The sequence below is a fragment of the Centroberyx affinis genome, unplaced genomic scaffold (assembly GCF_046629955.1).
Source record: "Centroberyx affinis isolate AG114_WGS23_722 - 3 ecotype Tasmania unplaced genomic scaffold, CSIRO-AGI_Caff_v1 ptg000580l_1, whole genome shotgun sequence".
Lineage (NCBI taxonomy): Eukaryota > Metazoa > Chordata > Actinopteri > Beryciformes > Berycidae > Centroberyx > Centroberyx affinis.
In genome coordinates, this window is record NW_027279220.1 from 101110 (window position 1) to 119001 (window position 17892).

Sequence of the window (17892 nt, forward strand, 5' to 3'; positions counted from 1 at the left end):
TCTCTTATTTCATATCTCTCTTCTTTCTCTTCATTTCTCTTTCTGTTTCTTCTATATGCTTTTCTACCTCTCTTTCTTTCACTTTCTACCTCTTATTTCATATCTCTCTTCTTTCTCTTTCTTTCACTCTACCTCTCTTATTTCATCTCTCTTCTTTCTCTTTCACTCTACCTCTCTTATTTCATATCTCTCTTCTTTCTCTCTTTCTTTCACTCTACCTCTCTTCTTTCTCTTTCTTTCTTTCACTCTCTACCTCTTATTTCATATCTCTCTTCTTTCTCTCTTTCTTTCTTTCACTCTACCTCTCTTATTTCATTTCTCTCTTTCACTCTACCTCTCTTATTTCATATCTCTCTTCTTTCTTTCTTTCACTCTCTACCTCTCTTATTTCATATCTCTCTTCTTTCCCTTTCCCTCTCTCTCTCTCTCTCCCCCTCCCCTCCCCTCCCCTCCCCTCCCCTCCCCTCCCCCCCGCAGGACTCTGTAGGTGAAGCTGCAGGAAAAGACTTTGTCAGAATGAAAGCTCAGAGCTGGCTGAGGAGGAACTGGCTGTGGGTGGCGGGGGGGGCGTTCCTCGGCGTCCATCTGGCCACCTGGGTGATGCAGAGAGCCATGAGGAGCGCCGTCCGCTCCGAGGTGGCGCTGAAGGAGAAGGCAGCTGAAGACTGAACCGTGTTTTTACTCGTTATCCACATGTGGGGTTTCCACACAAAATCCATTTATTGTCCTGATGGAAAGACAGTTTGTCCGGCCGGTGCAGAAAACTGAGCATCAAACACAACGATCAACACAGCAGCCAACAAACACAGTGACAGGTTAACAACACTCACAGAGAAATGATCTGTTCTTTCTAATAATGCCAAATGGACAGCTGAAAAAATAAATGCTGAAATAAGGTAACTGCTGTAAAATATGTTGCTTTATTAGCTGTTTTTTTTTTTCTCCTCTCTATGACTTTTATTAATAATTAATGGAGGCTTGGTTGATGGGATTGGGCTACACCTTGAATTCACTTGTGATCTGAATATAAAGATAAATTAAAAACTATGAAGATCTCTGATGAAGCTGTGAATTCATGGTCACTCACTCACTTATTTATTTTTTTTAATTTACATTTGAAAAGCAGTAACAATGTAAGATTGGCTTCCATTTTGCTAAAATACACTGAACAAAAATATAAACGCAACACTTTTGTTTTTGCTCCCAATTTTCATGAGTTGAAATAAAAGATCTAAGACTTTTTCTGTGCACACAAAAGGCTTATTTCTCTCAAATTGATTAAACAGCATGATTATTGTACAGGTGAGCCTTGGGCTGGTCACAATAAAAGGCCACTCTAAAATGTGCAGTTTTATCACACAACACAATGCCACAGATGTTGCAAGTTTTGAGAGAGTTCTGACTGCAGGAATGTCCACCAGAGCTCATGTTGCAGCAGGATAATGCTCGGCCGCATGTTGCAAGGATCTGTATACAACTCCTGGAAGCTGAAAACATCCCAGTTCTTCATGACTGCATACTCACCAGACATGTCACCCGTTGAGCATGTTTGCGACGCTCTGGATACGTGTGTATCCGTGTACGACAGCGTGTTCCACTTCCTGCCGATATCCAGCAACTTGGCACAGCCATTGAAGAGGAGTGGAGCAACTCTCCACAGACCACAATCAACAACCTGATCGACTCTATGTGAAGGAGATGTGTCGCTCTGCATGAGGTAAATGGTGGTCACACCAGATACTGACTGGTTTTCAAAAAATGCATATCTGTAGCCCTAGTCATGTGAGATCCATAGTTCAGTGCCTAATAAATGTCTTTTTTCAAGATAAAACTGCACATTTTAGAGAAGCCTTTTATTGTAACCAGCCCAAGGCACACCTGTGCAATAATCATGCTGTTTAATCAGCATCTTGATATGCCACACCTGTCAGGTGGATGGATTATCTTGGCAAAGGAGAAGTGCTCACTAACACGGATTTGAAACAAATTTGTTAACAAAATTTGAAATTTTAAACTAAGTGCATCAAACTACATCTTCACCCTTGGCTTAGAAGTCATTTCTTCTTCTTTTTTTTATTTTTTTTATTTAAATGTTTACATTATTTTACAGAACAAAACATTCCCTGACATAGGACCTCATAGAAATAAAAAAAAAAAAAAAAAAATAGATAAAGAAACAGACATTTACAAAAGAGGGGGGCATTTGCAGCGAAGCAGGATCAGTTACCGAGGAACAGAAGAATGGCATTTTTGGTGGTATTCCATCATAATAACACATTTTGTTACATCAACCCGTCTCACTTAGTTAAACACCTAGGCATAGCGTAACACAAGTCCACCTTTGTATGAAAGAATCCATTTTCAGTTGCAGACTTGCAGTCATTCGTTCCATTATGTAAACCCTTTTCAGTCTCTGCACCCACTGAGTTATGGTTGGTGGTTTTGCATCCTTCCAGTTCACAGTTATCATCTTCTTGGCAATCAATAAAAGTATCCGCAGTATATACCTCTGATCTGTGCTATATATTCCTTTAGGTACAGCTCCTAACAAAAATAACAATGGATCTGGGGGGACATCCACCTCTAAAATATTGTCAATTTCTTCTTTAACACTTTTCCAGAACCCATGAATTATTGGGCAATCCCAAAAGTTATGTGTGTGGTCCCCTATTTTTCCACATTTTCTCCAACATAATGCCACAGAAGGTTCTTTCACATATGAAGAAATGACGAGAGGTGTATTCAAATACCTGATTGTTGATTTCCAGTCAAATTCTTTCCACAGTTGAAGAAGTCATTTCTTCTGAGAGAGAGAAATGAGAATCAGGCTGTTGTGGTAATTCAGAGCAGATCATCCTGTTCCCGTTTGAAAGCAGCTTCTGAGGAGCTGCAGTGTGTCGATGTTCCTCTAGAGGGAGCCGTCTCCTTTCTCTTCCGCTGCCTCAAAAGTGAAGCAGTGTTTCGCTCCAAGTTGAATTCCTGTTCTGTTCTGTAATCTGTTCTGAAGTCAAAGCTGTTAACTTGTCTCAGCAGACATCATAACTTGTTCATTACACAAAAACATAATGACCATTTCTGCTGAACCTGTTGCCTTTCATAACTAGACTTCACTATACTGCCGTTAACACCCGAAGTACATCAGAAGGAAACTGTAGAGTCAGACACTGTAAGACTTCCTTTGCACAAACTGCATTCTCAGTTAAAGGCAAAACCCTCTGGAACTTCCTACCTGCCAGTTCAAAACAGATTCAGGATTTTAAAAAGTTTTCTACAACAGTCAAGTCCTGGTTAAAACTTGGCCAGAACTGTAATCATGACACTATAACTAATCATTATTTGTGTATTTGAGTTCATGCTAAAAATGTTTTGTGTTTTGTTTTGTTTTGTTTTATTTGTCTTGTTTTATTTGGTAAAAAAAATGTTTTGTGTTTTGTTTGGATTTGTTTTCTTTGTTTCGTGGTTTGTTTAGTTTTGTTTTATTTGTCTGTTTGTTTGTGTGTTGTCATGGATGGTTGCTGCTCTTGTTTTATTACTATATGCACTTGATTGCTTGAACTATCAATGCTATCTTGCTTTATTGATATATGCACTGATTTTAAACTGCAACACTGCGGCTGCACAGCTGGAAGGTTGCCGGTTTGATTCCTGGTCGTTTCTGTGTGCAGAGTTTTTGCTTGTTATCCCGTTCTCCTGGGTTTCCTGCTGCTAGTCCGGCTGATTGGAGACTCTAAACTGCCCATAGGCCCCCGTGAACCTGAATAGGAATAAAGGAATTCACAAGTTTTTGGTAGATTGTCCCATTGATCAGCTTCTCTCTTAAGTGGTGAGGACATACAGTGGTGGAAGAAGTACTGAGATGTTTTACTTCAGTAAAAGTAGCAATACAACAATGTAAAGATACTCCATTACAAGTAAAAGTCCTGCATTCAAAATCTTACTTAAGTAAAAGTACATAAGTATTGGCAGCAAAATGTACTTAGAGTATCAAAGTAAACGTACTCATTATGCAAACTGTCCCCATTTAGAGAGTTATATTTTTCATAAATGATTGGAATATTAATACTGATTTATTGACATACATGTACATGTAAGCAGCATTTTAAAGTTGTCAACGTGAAGCTAATCTTAACAATTTAGCTATACTTTTGGGTAGTCTAATCTATAACAATGCTATTTTATAGTTATTTGATGATCAAATGTTTTAAATATAAAATATTGATCTGAAAAGTAACTAGTAACTATAGCTGTGAAATAAATGTAATGGAGTAAAAAGTACAATATTTCCCTCTAAAATGTAGTGGAGTATAAGTACAAAGTAGCATCAAATGGAAATACTCAAGTAAAGTACATGTAACTCAAAACTGTAGCTGCTGGAAATATGTGGTCATGACGTCACCTCGTCTGTGATTGGCCGGTTATCCACAGGAAAATACACCAAACAACAAAATGGGCCCAAAAATGCAAGGCACATCACCAATAGCTGTTTTTGTAACAGGGTTAATTGTTTTAAGGTGGATTTTTCCTTAATCTTTATTATGTAAATTCATAGTACACATCACAGTAAGCACCATCTATCTACTATCAATGACTATCTATGCAGGGAAAAAGCTTAAAGTTTTTCTGACAGTATAATTGATTTTTTTGTTTTCGTACATGTAACTGTGTGGGATATTATGAAGTATTTGTTTCTATAACTCTCTAAATTACATGGGAAGCCCTGCAGGTCACAACATGTCACCGTACCTGCAGGAAGTGTTTATTCCTCAGTAAAATTTTTAATTGCCAGTAAGTGATAGTGTGCATTTTTAATCTTTTGTACTTTTTGTAAGCTACCAAGTCTTGTCCCAGCAGTAGGAATACACCTGCTGCTTTAAACCTGGTTGAAAGGAAAGCAGGTTGAAGTTGCTTAAACTCTCCTGATTTTGATTTATTCTCTAAATTAATTATTGAATGAGGCGCCGTTGTGTTTAATAGCATTGGAGATTGTGTTATGCAGGTTTTGCTGAATCAGGATTCGATTACCGATTCTCATTTAGCTGCTGCTCCACAGGCGTCCAAGGAGCCAACGCAAGGAATTATAATCATTGATCTTCTTCACACCTGTAGACGTAAGATAACTGCCGGCTCTGGCTAATCTCCATATAGAAGTGTTTGTCACATGGGTGATTTATTTCCTGTTTTCCATCCTATTCTGTAACTTCCTATTTTTTATGCTGGATCAATGCACTGCTGGATATTCACTACACTTCTCTCTACAGCTGTAAACACACTGAGCACCAGTGGAGGAAAGTAACTAAGTACATTTACTCAAGTACTGTACTTAAGTACTATTTTGTGGTACTTGTACTTTACTTGAGTATTTCCATTTTATGCTACTTTGTACTTATACTCCACTACATTTTAGAAGGAAATATTGTACTTTTTACTCCATTACATTTATTTCACAGCTATAGTTACTACTTTTCAGATCAATATTTTATATTTAAAACATTTGATCATCTTTATAAAATAACTATAAAATAGCATTGTTATAGATTAGACTACCCAGAAGTATAGCTAAATTGTTAAGATTAGCTTCACGTTGACAACTTTAAAATGCTGCTTACATGTACATGTATGTCAATAAATCAGTATTAATATTCCAATAATTTATGAAAAATATAACTCTCTAAATGGGGACAGTTTGCATAATGAGTACGTTTACTTTGATACTCTAAGTACAGTTTGCTGCCAATACTTATGTACTTTTATTTAAGTAAGATTTTGAATGCAGGACTTTTACTTGTAATGGAGTATCTTTACATTGTTGTATTGCTACTTTTACTGAAGTAAAAGATCTCAGTACTTCTTCCACCACTGCTCAGCACACAGCTAGGAAATGCTGAAAGTCTATATGTAGATTGATATGTACAGTCTGCTGTCCAGCAGTAGTTGTCAGTCACTGTGTCTCTGCACCAGTGTCTTCCTGGACATTTATTGGACTTTGAATAAAGTGATTCTGAATTGGCAAGATGTATTTGCTGTCAGTTCTGCCAACATTAAAGGACTACACCTATTTTTTGGGAGTTTGGCCCATTGGTCACCTCACCCAATAGGTGAGGAGAGGATTGGTACCAAAATCATGTCAGTGAGTCCGGTAGAGAGCTCTGTCTGCTGCGCATGCTAATGCTTTAGCCTGGTTCAAGGAAACCTCACTTTTAGTTGCTGAGGGAGAAGAGAGCGTTACTCGTATTTACCACACCCAGATTTTCCCATCATGTCAGTCTTGTGTTTCAAACCAGCAACCTGCTGGTCACACGAATGTTTTTTTTTTGTTTTTTTACATTAAGGCCAGATGATCACAGACTTTTTCATATCAAGGACCCTTGAATACATACACATAAGGCCGAGGACCCCAATTTTTCTCAGGGACCCCATCTGAAAACCATTTATTTATTTGGTGGATGTGGTTTAGTCCACAGTGGCAAACTGTCTATACTGTTGCTGGGGAAAGAAAACCAATGATCAGAACGGTCTTTATTTATCTTTATACACTCATACATTTTCATTGTACTTTTGCTTTTCAATGAACAGTGTATTTGTAGATTTCAGAAAGCCACATTTAAGACTTTTAAGACCATTTTACTGCTTGCTGGAATTGAATTTAAGACCAAAATAAAGACAGACCTCTGGTAAAAACCGGCCTGTTTCTGTTTGAACATGGCTAATAATGTCAGCCACTGGAAGCTCCGTCTTTTATTGTTGACCAGCGAGCAGCTCCACTGGTGCAGCTGGGGGTAGTTGGTGGTGGGAAGAGGATTTTTCATTCATTTCCATAACCAAATTTTTCCAACCGGCCCGGGGATTCAAACTGGCAACCGTCCGGCCACAAGCACTCTTCTGTCACATCCAGATCTACGGCGTCCTCTCCCCTCCACGCAGCTGAAGACAACAGAGCCACCCAGGCTCTCGCAGACCTCAACGGTCTCTGCAGCGTGACCACATCAGAAACATCCAGCTCAGATTTCACAGAAACTCCCTGGACTGCAAAGCGTTTTTAAAGCTGAATGAGGCTCGCTGGGACGGAGCTTTGCTGTTACTGGCCTCTCCCCGGTTTGTCTTTGGTATGTAGGCTGAGCGCTGGTCTCAAAGTGTTGGATTTAGATAAGGGAGCCGGCAGAGAGCAGGAACATGTGTCGGTTTCCACTGACATCAATCACTCTGGAGTGCCGCTATCTCTCTCTGCTCCAGGCCTGGAGGAGGTCAGAGGTCAGGAACATTGAGATACTGCTAATGTATTAAAGTCGGGACTCATTTATGGATTGTTTTGTGAAGAGGCGGCAGTTTGGATTAGTGGTTAGACAGACTGTGCTGTAACTGAAAGATCACACATCACAACAGTCAATGTGCTTATTCCTACTTGAAGTTTGAGCAGCAGCATCCTGCTACCTGCTGCCTCACTGTGAGGCACAGAGAGGAATCTGGACTCTCCAATGTTAGATCTTTTCCTCTCTCGTCCCAACATCTAACAGGAGAGACAGACAGCACCTGCAAACTTTCGCAACTGTTGGAGGGTGACGGCCTATATTTCAGATTTTAGTCATTTCAAAACAATAAGGTCAACCGATACAGGTTTTTGAAGGCAAATACATATTTTGGTTTTAAGCTGTCGATGGCTGATATTTTTGCCAATATTCAATATCTTTAAAGCTGACAATTTGCATGCCAGAAAATGACAAGGATTCAGTGTTTCTCACAGAATTGTATTCGTCACTGAAACAGCATTTTGACCATGCACTGAAACTCTTTTAGGGTTAGGGTAAGGCAGGGTGACCCCCTCACTCCCCACCCCCACCTGGTCAATGGTAGGGAAACTCTGGGATACATTAAGACTTTAAATGAATAATTAATTTACCAGAAAACATTGTGAACAATCGAATAAATGAATACAATGTGCAAAGAAAATAATAATCAATATGTCAGGTTTTCCAGCCTGTTTTTCGTAGCTGTGGTCAGGAGGAACCGCCATCATATCAGAGGTGATGATATCTGATATTTAATAAAAGACCAATATCGGATACATTGCCAAACTGTCATATTGGCCTAACCCTAGCTTTCAATTTTTCAATCACCAACTTCACAAGCAATGAATAATTAGGAGGTCAAGGGTCAAAGGACACAGCATCCTGACAATAGATGGAATGTTGAATTCACCCGCTTAACCAACGGCTAACGAGGAGGAAATCTCAGGCTGAATAACGGATTTGTACAGCACCTTTCTCAGATACAGAATCACAAAGTGCTTTACAATATTAAAAATAGCAATAACAACAGACAGCACAGTGCCTTACAAATTAAAATAACAGTAACAACAGACAAAACAGGTACAGACATCCATATACAAGTACAGCATGAAGGACAAGAGTACCAAACACAGAAGAGGAAATAAAATCAATAAGAGATAGCGTGCAAAAGCAAAGCAAATGGAACAAATGACCGCAGGCTAACAGACAGGCTAACCAAAAGCCTGTCTGAATAAAAAAAGTTTTCAGCTGCTTTTTAAAGATGTCAAAAGAGTTTAAGGATCACAGCGATAAGGGGAGGGCCTTCCACAAGCTGGGTGCAACAGCTTGAAAAGCACGGGTCACCTCAGGTTTTTAAGGGACGTCCGGTAATTTTTGGTCGGAAGACCTAAGAGCAGAGGTGGTAGAAGTACACAAATTCCCTACTCAAGTAAAAGTGCAAATACTCATTTAAAAATATACTCTGGTAGAAGTTGAAGTACCATTTCAAATCCTTTACTCAGTCAAAGTATAAAAGTACGTGGACTTAAATTTACTTGAAGGATAAAAGTAAAAGTCGATCTCTAAAAAAGTCATTTCTAATGTTCTAAACTGGTTTTCTGTTGAGCGTTCCTCTGAATCCCAGATGAGAAAGAGTCTGCAGCTCAGATCACTAACGTTAATTATCTCTCTCTTGTTGCTTCTCTCTTCTTCGTGTTGCTTCTCTCTCTCTCTCCCTTTCCCTAATTTTTGGTGTCGCTTTGCTGAACAAGCGGCCGATCACATCTGGCTCTTGATCAGCTGCTTCCAGGATGGAAGCTTTCTGATGCTGAAAATCAGTTGATGATTTCCCGAGAGTAACGAGTCTGTTTTGAAAATATAGTGAGTAGAAAGTACAGATTCTTCTTTTGAAATGTAGTGAGTAAAAGTAAAAAGTCTTCAGTGAAAGAAAAACTTGAGTAAAGTACAAATACTTGAAAATCTTACTTAAGTACAGTAATGAAGTATTTTTACTTTGTTACATCCCACCTCTGCCTAAGAGCCCGACTGGTCGTGTAAAGGAGGAGAAGGTCAGCAACACACTGGGGTGTTTGACCATGCAAGGCTCTAAAGGTTAGCACCAGTACTTTAAAATGGAAAATTTATTGGAAGCCAGTGCAGAGAGGATAAAATTGGCGTAATATGTGATCTTTTATCGTTTCTAGTTAAAAGCCGAGCAGCTGCATTTTGGACAGCTTGGAGACGGTCCAAAGACGTTTTATTATATTATATATTATAACAAGTAAAAAGAGAGTTACAATAATCTAAACGGGAAGAAATAAAAGCATGAATAATCATCTCCATTTCAACCTTGGACACGACAGATCTTAATTTATCAATGCTCCTCAGTTGGAAAAAACATGAGCGTGTGAGCTGGCTGACATGATTGTCAAGGATGACACCTAAATTTCAAATTACTTAAGTAATGAGAACGAAGCGTTGCAGAGGTAACAGACGAGACCTGGTGGGTGATAATCGTGTTGTGAGGCAGACCGGCTAGCTGGCTAAACTCCCCAAGACTCTCTCTCTGAGTTTATTTGGCTTGGCTAAAAATGAGCAAAACATAAATGGCTCAAGTAGGTTTGAAGTATGCACACACACACACACACACACTTACACACCACCCCCAGCCTGAGCAAATTCCTTATCCAATTCAAATCAGCTGAAGTAATTGTTCCCACATCGCTGAGAGCGCAAACACTCCGTGAAGATCTCAGCACATTTGCCAATTTGGCTAATTCAGTATTGATCGGGTAAAGTCCAGTTTGGTCTCTCTGGGGTTTGGGTTTCAGAGAGAAGGGAGGAGGAGGAGGTGGAGGGCGAGTTTGTTTAGTGAGGACACGGAGCAGAGTAATGACGGGACAGTTGTTCCTGGCGTTAAGGGGAAGGATCAGTTTTAAATCGTTTACTTCCCTCCCTGTTCCTACGTTTCTCTCCTTGTTTCTTCCCCTCTCTCCACTGAAGATACAGTGTGTGTGGGCACTATTTCTGGCTCTGTGTGTGTGTGTGTGTGTGTGTGTGTGTGTGTGTGTGTGTGTGTGTGTGTGTGTGTGTGTGTGTGTGTGTGTGCATGAATGCATGTGTGACCAAATGGGTGCTCTCAACCATAGAATTGCATAGTAGCTGGTATGACAATCAACTAATGAGACCCACACAAGTTGTTCAAGTGAATGAACCAAACAGAGACATGTGTTTCAGTATAAAAATATGTAAATTACTTTATTTTCACTAAGCTCAAGAGAGGGAGAGGGACAGGGGGCCAAAGGGGCTCTGCCACCACCAGTACAAGGGAGTGGCCGGTGAACAGAACTCAGTGCACTGCAAAAACAATCTACACACGTTAGTGATCATAAATCAAACAAGTGAATCTATAGTGATTCAGTAGGTGATAATTACTACTTACCAAAAGTGAACAACCAAACCTAAACCAAAGTGTGAATTAAACTAAACACCGATACTATCCCCTGCTCACACCAGTGGACCAACAGAGAATGATTCCCCTCCGGTAATGGGCCTGGAACCAACCAACAGCATTAAAAGGGATGTAGGATAATAGAAAATACCACAAGAAAAAGCTATGTTATTGCATCACCCCAATTACAATATTATATATATATATACACAAACAGCGGCTGGCAGCCTCAGCCACGACAAGGCTTTCCTTTTATGCACCGCACCTGAACACTCACAACACAAGGCAGGCACCATAGGTAGCACGTCCTGGAATGCCCTCAATGTGGTTCTCACCCTTCCCAATGTTACTGCTTGGAACACTGATCACCAAAGTGTATGGCAACTCCTCAAGGTGGGTTGATGCTCCAACCAACAGTTACATCAACACTAAGCTGTTTGCTTCACATGCATCTCACACAGCCAGTATTCACCAAACAATGCAGCTTCCAAGTACCAGCTAGAAGCAGGCAACTTTATCCTCTCATTAGCTCACAGGTGACAGTGATTATCTAGTGGGCAGGTCCCACCTGTCACACATGCATGAATGAATGAGTCTCTTTTTATCTCGGTCCATGGATCTGGCCTCTGATTGGGGCTGAACAGTTGGGCTGTGAGTGTTAGTAGTTCACAGAATCTCAGTATTTCTTTTCATTGTATTTTGAGTAAAATCTGCTCTATAGGCAAGATGTTTATGTGAAAAAATCTTATCAGCCTAAATCACAAAGCGTGTGTGTGTGTGTGTGTGTTTGTCCAAATTAAATTCTGCTGTCAGTTTGCTCACAGGTGATAATCGATTACTCGGTTTGAGTAATTTTTTAAGAAAAATAAGTCAAAATTCTCTGATTCCAGCTTCTTAAATGTGAATATTTTCTGGTTTCTTTCCTCCTCTATGACAGTAAACTGAATATCTTTGGGTTGTGGACAAAACAAGACATTTGAGGACGTCATCTTGGGCTTTGGGAAACACTGATCCACATTTTTCATCATTTTCTGACATTTTATAGACCAAACAACTAATCGATTAACCGAGAAAATAATCGACAGATTAATCGACAATGAAAATAATCGTCAGTTGCAGCCCTAGATATCTTGGTCCTTGTAGCTGAAGACTTGGTTGCGGCAGAGACTTGACTTGAGACTCGTCCTCAAAAGACTTGAGACTCGACTCAGACTCGAGATTTAGGACTCAGGAACAATCTTTTTTTTTTTTTTTTTTTGCCGCATTAACATTAAGGAAATGTCTGACGAGCTGAATGTCATTCCCTCCCTTACTATCATGCGTAACCTGACTCATCTGGTGCGCTCGGCCACAGACTTTGCCATTTGTCATAACCTTTGGCTATAATAACTTCACACAAGGCCCAAACAAAAGAATCGCTAAATGCAACGTCTGCGGTATCAAAATAAAGGATGCTGGATCGACCACATCAAACTTTATCAGGCACCTGAAAACGCACCGGATAGGTCAGTCACTTGGTAATGTGAAAGTTAAGGTTAGCGCCTATGGACGGTTAGCAAACATGTTTAGCTCAGCATCAGCTATCTAACATTAGCTTGCTACTAGCTTTGTAGCTAAAGGAGGTTAACTTGATTAGATTTGGCGTTCACTTAATATTTTGAAAAGATGAGTGAGTGTTTGTTTGCTTGCCACACTTGTTCACGTAGAGTGCTGGCTTTGCCATGACTATAAAAATGGTTGGGTAACTTAATCATCCACGTTCCACTGCCACCATCTGCTGGCTAACGTTAAACCGAGAGAAAGACCACGATAATTATTAACGTCGGCTACAGGCAGGTTACAGGTTTATTGTTGACCACGTAACGTTACAGGCTTATTAGGTTACCATTACACTGGGTTTGAGAGGCTAGAGGGATGTGTTAATTTACAGTAGAATATAAGCTGTCATTAGTTGGAGACCCAGTGTAATTATATAATACTGTACTCTAACTGTTATTGAAAAATAGGTTACAGTTATTATTGCATGCCTAATAATGTTAGCAATATTTTCCTGTTGCCCTGAGTAACGTTAGTATCTAGTTTGGTCTATACTGTAGCTGTATATGTTACAAGGCAAAATACAGTTATTAACTTTTAAAGGAAAGCTTTCATTGTGTGTTTTTTCATATAGCATTGCAATAGCCTGTTTAAAGTGATCATATCACTAATCAATGCTGATACTGTATGCTAATAGATAAAGGAGTGATAATAATACAGTACATGCTTAGAATTCCTTAGATATAGCGATGCAGTGTGCTAAGCAGACCGGATGATAGAACGCTCAATACAACCATAAGAGACCTGAGACTTGACTTGGACTTGTGACCAAAGACTTGAGACTTGACTTGGACTCTAGCTCAAAGACTTGAGACTTGACTTGGACTTGTGACCAAAGACTTGAGACTTGACTTGGACTCTAGCTCAAAGACTTGAGACTTGACTTGGACTTGCAAAAAATCACTTGTGAGCATCTCTGGGTTGTGGGTATTTATCATTCACTTTTAGTTCACATCAATTTATATTTTAGGCCTTTTGCTGGAGATCCTTCAACAGGACACACTGGCAGTTGACAAATTAGCTGTTGTGGGGATCAACCCGGTGACCTTTCAGTTACGAGGCGGTTTCTCTAACCACCGGGCCGCCCCGGCCGCCCGTGGCTGTAAGAGTTTTGTAACGTTGATTTCCAGATCTTGACTTTCATCCTGACTTTGCCTCCATCGTTTCACTCCCTGCTTCAGCCACAACTAATTCCTAAACCCCAATCGGTTCCGCAAAAACACCGCTATTGCAGTTGGTGTCAAAATCATTTAGCATTACACTTGGAGGGCGGCGGTATATGTGCATGCAGCGGCTTGGCGGCCTGCAGCGCGCTCTCCCACAAGGCTTCGCTCCAGGTTTAGGAACCCCCGAGGCTCGGTGAGTAAAAGCTGCTGGCAACACCGCGGATGTTTACTCCATAACCAAAGCAGAGAAACTGCCTCCTAAGCGGTAGTTTTTCTGTCAACGCTACCTACTGGTCTGTTTGGGAACAGTGAACCGGGCTGAACTTGGTAGATTTGCATCTCTTTGTTTTTTAAAGGCGGACCACACAAATGCGCAGGACTAAAAGTCAAATCTAGCAATAAAAGCAAGGACTAGTCGCTTGAGAAATGCCACCGTACCCACTGGCACCAGACTCTGTAACAATGAGTCATTTAACTTGCTGAAATTTTAATTGTGTTGTTCTTAATCATGTGGCTTTGGAGATGTAAAGTCCTCAAAATTCAGTCACTGTGTTATGAGTCAGACTGGAAATAAACTCAAACTCCGACACAAACACTCACAGGTCGACAAACGGCAGCATGTGGTAGTCATTACAGAACCCTAACCCCTATCGCAGGACACACACACACACACACACACACACACACACACACACACACTCACACACTCTGGGATGAGAATTTACGGTATGTGAAACAGTCTCTCCCGTGGGTGCAGATTTAGAGTTTGGCATCGGACTGGATGATTTGGCTCCAGGTCAGCTGGAACCAGACTGCTGGCACAGACTGGCGCAGGTTTTTAACTGGTAGATTGTATGAAACTTTAATGATTCCCGTGGGAGAAACCGAGTCGCTGCTGCAGCAAAGAATGGGATATAGATCTGAATAGAACGAATAGAAATAGTTCTGAAGATCAACTAACAAATAATTACAACAAAAGGCACATATTGAAGATAATACAACAAGCAGAACATATTGAAAACACAAATCTTGTTATCTTGTTATCTTGCACTCCAACACTTACATACATCTAACTTGTGTGCAATACCTTTTACTTAGCTTATTTTTATCTTGTTATCTTGTTTTTATCTTATTTTGTTTTTATCTTGTTTTTATCTTGTTTTATCTTGTTATCTTGTTTTTATCTTGTTATCTTGTTTTTATCTTGTCCTCTATTGCTGCTGATCACTGAGAGTTACCAAACATAATTTCGTTGTATGCCTACAATGACAAATAAAGTTTCTTATCTATCTTATCTTACCAAAGATCATCATAACAATGAAGAGATCCTATTGGCTTGAATAGATTCTCATTATGTTGACAGTAGAGGCTTCGCAGTTGTGTCACAAATCTCCCAGCAACCACAGCTGGAGCAACCACAGCTACAGCTTGGTAAAGACTCCATGAACCAAGATGGTATGATGAAATTAAAAAGGTGGAAGTCAATATTATTCAGAAAGTAACAGTAAAATAAGCTTCAACTCATAGATCACCATCAACATTACAAACAACCGATAATAAGGAGGTCAGGGGTCAGAGGTCACAGCCTTTACAGCTGTGTCATGAATCTGCTATCAACCGTCATGGAGGAACATTGGAGAATTGTCTCTTAGTTTTACAAATACACTGATGTTAATGTTAACATGATGCTACTAGATACGTTAGCTAGTGTGCTAATCAGATGTGTTAACAAGAAGACAGTGATGGTTAGCTGACCAGATACTATGGTTAGCTAGCTAACAAGCTGACATTATCTAAACACTAAATCAATCAGATGGATCAGTGATGAACGACCATCAGAAACAGCCAAGGGGGGGGGACACAATAAAACAGGGAGTCTGGGGGTACTCCCCCAGAATTTTTGTTTTGATTTGAATCCCATTTCCTGCATTTCTACATACATTTAGGGACTACGGTAACCAATACAAAATCCAGGAAATAATTAAGTTGGTCATCATGCTAAATTCTGCCAAAATAGTACTAAATATGCATAAGAAAAACTGTCTTACTTTCTGTATTGTTTAACCCACAACTTTACTGAACTTCACATGTTGAGTTATTCAATTATGGATATATTTTGAAGAATAGGACTGACAGATCTATGGTACATTCTTGTGGCACTATCGATAGATAATGTGTCATTTGCAACTTCAATCACAACAAACATATACAAAATGTATCAAAGAATATGAAACTTTTTTTTTTTTTTCGCACTTGTTATGCACGCCGCGGCGTAGCCTGTTTTAATATAAGTGCTGACTCCGCCCACCCGGGCCAGTTTTGGTGTACGCCGGTAACAATTACAAGTGCACCCTGCTCTCAGCAGAAGGAGGAGCTACACTGTGATCATCAGACTCTCTGGATTAGACAGGCAAGTAGAGAAAACCGGCATCAGCCAAACCAAGTTATTGCCAAATGCTTTGGGATTCAACACATTAACATTGCTTCCCATGGTCAGAAAAAGTCTCCAGGGGGGTCTGAAAAGTCACTAAGTCTAACGACAAAGTCGCCAAGTTGGCAACACTGGAGACGCCAAACCGTAGCCTACTATAGAACCACATAGGCAGGCTGTCTGTGTCCGCTACTCGTCCTTGGCAATTTTTTGGAGTATCAGGGCCTTACAATCAGCAGCTAAATTCACATTCTCAGCCAGAATCTGACGGCTGGCCAAACAGTAGCATCTTAAGTTTTTTGTGGTTAAAAAAGTGGGAGGGACACAACAGGATTTTGAAAAGAGGGGGATGTACCCCCCGTCCCCGGTGGAAATTACGCCCCAGGAAACAGCACAGAAAGCTTTAAAGCTGCACTAGGCCTCTTCAGATTTTGTTGGCTCCAGTTGTGACAGTTTGAAGGACTTAATTACCCAGAAATAATGTTTCGTGACATCAGCAAACGGCACAATCCGCACACCCAACACAAGTATTTAATTGTAGGCAAGTAGTGTGAATCAGCGGCATCCGAACCAGTGGATCCTCACCCACTTCCTGATCTAGCTTGATGAAATGGCTGCATATTTAAATACTAAATCTTGCCGAGTGCAGCTATAAGTATAATTTAAACAGTACAGTAGCAGTACCTCTACTGGAGCAGGATATCTTGGCACCCTTTGCACCCGTCTGTAGCTGTCAGTTGTCAGTTGTTAATACTACAGTGTGATTAGTGTGTTTGATGCAGTGATGCAGACAGCGTCCCACCCAGAAACCTGCAGCGGCAGGTAGGAGCAGCAGCATTCCTCCAGCTGGGAAACAACGAAGAAATGGAAAAATGTCAACTCATCACTTTCCCCAGCCTCTGTGTGTGTGTTTGTGTGTGTGTGTGTGTGTGTATGTGTGTGTGTATAGAACAAAGCTCTGTGTTTGTGTCAACATGTCTACAGCATTTTCCTGTTAAAAGTCATTATGTGGTTGGGGGTTGGAAGTGTGTTTGTGTTTGCGTGTGTGAGTCTGTCCACGTTTGTCTGTGTGTAGATTTGTCTGAGTGTGTGTGTGTGTGTGTGTGTGTCTGTCTGTCTGTCTAGATGTGTGTGTGTCCGGGGTGTGTTGGTGCATCTGTCTCTAATTGTGAGTGTGTGTGTGGGGGGGGGGGGTGTTTGGAGGGGGGCTATGTCCAAGTGTTTGTGTGTGTGAATCTGTCTGTGTACGTGTAACCAGTGTGTGTGTGTGTGTGTGTGTGTGTGTGTGTGTGTGAGGTGCCCTTTCAGGGGAACAGTGCCAAGAGGAACTTCATATATGGGCGGAAAAGGTGCAGACAGACGGTGACATCAAACGCTATCCCAGCATCCCTCTGTCCCTCCAGACGGGCGGAGCTCCTGGGAAACACTGACTCACAACTTACACAGCCGAATGCTGTGTGTGTGTGTGTGTGTGTGTGTGTGTGTGTGTGTGTGTGTGTGTGGGTGGGTGTTTCAAATTCTATTCTGTAAACCAGTCAGTATACACACCAAGGAGACTGTATAGTCAACGACAACAACTGAAAAACTTTTTATTATTAACTGTTATTAAGGAAACCATCAGAGTAAATCATTAAAATTGTGACCGAACATGGAAAACACACTGCGGACACACTGCCGCTAAATATGGTTTTTATTCCTCACTGGAGCTTAATCCTGTTCAGTTCACACACAGTTCGGTTATTAAAGGAAAAAATCACCCAAAAATGAAAATTCTGTCATCATCTCCTCCCCCTCATGCCAAATGAAACACAGGTGAAATGTGTTAGTCCATATAACACACAGGGAGGCTGCAGCACAACTTGGTAGCAGCCTTCTCCAAAACAACTGAAGTCAATGGGGACCTGTTCTTTAGAGCTCCAAAACAAAAACAGACAAACAATCACACTGTGAATAGAAAGACCTATACACCATTATTTGTTGCAAATC

At 40.5% G+C, this 17892-nt stretch overlaps 1 protein-coding gene across 1 annotated transcript in view; it reads left to right on the plus strand.

Annotated features, from left to right (window-relative positions):
• LOC139643218 (uncharacterized) overlaps window positions 1-17892 on the plus strand; it is a 32910-nt gene that overhangs the window by 4284 nt on the left and 10734 nt on the right. Inside the window, exon 3 of the mRNA XM_071518407.1 lies at window positions 7453-7474. Within this exon, the coding sequence (XP_071374508.1) occupies window positions 7453-7474 (22 nt within the window). The remainder of the gene's footprint in view (window positions 1-7452; window positions 7475-17892) is intronic.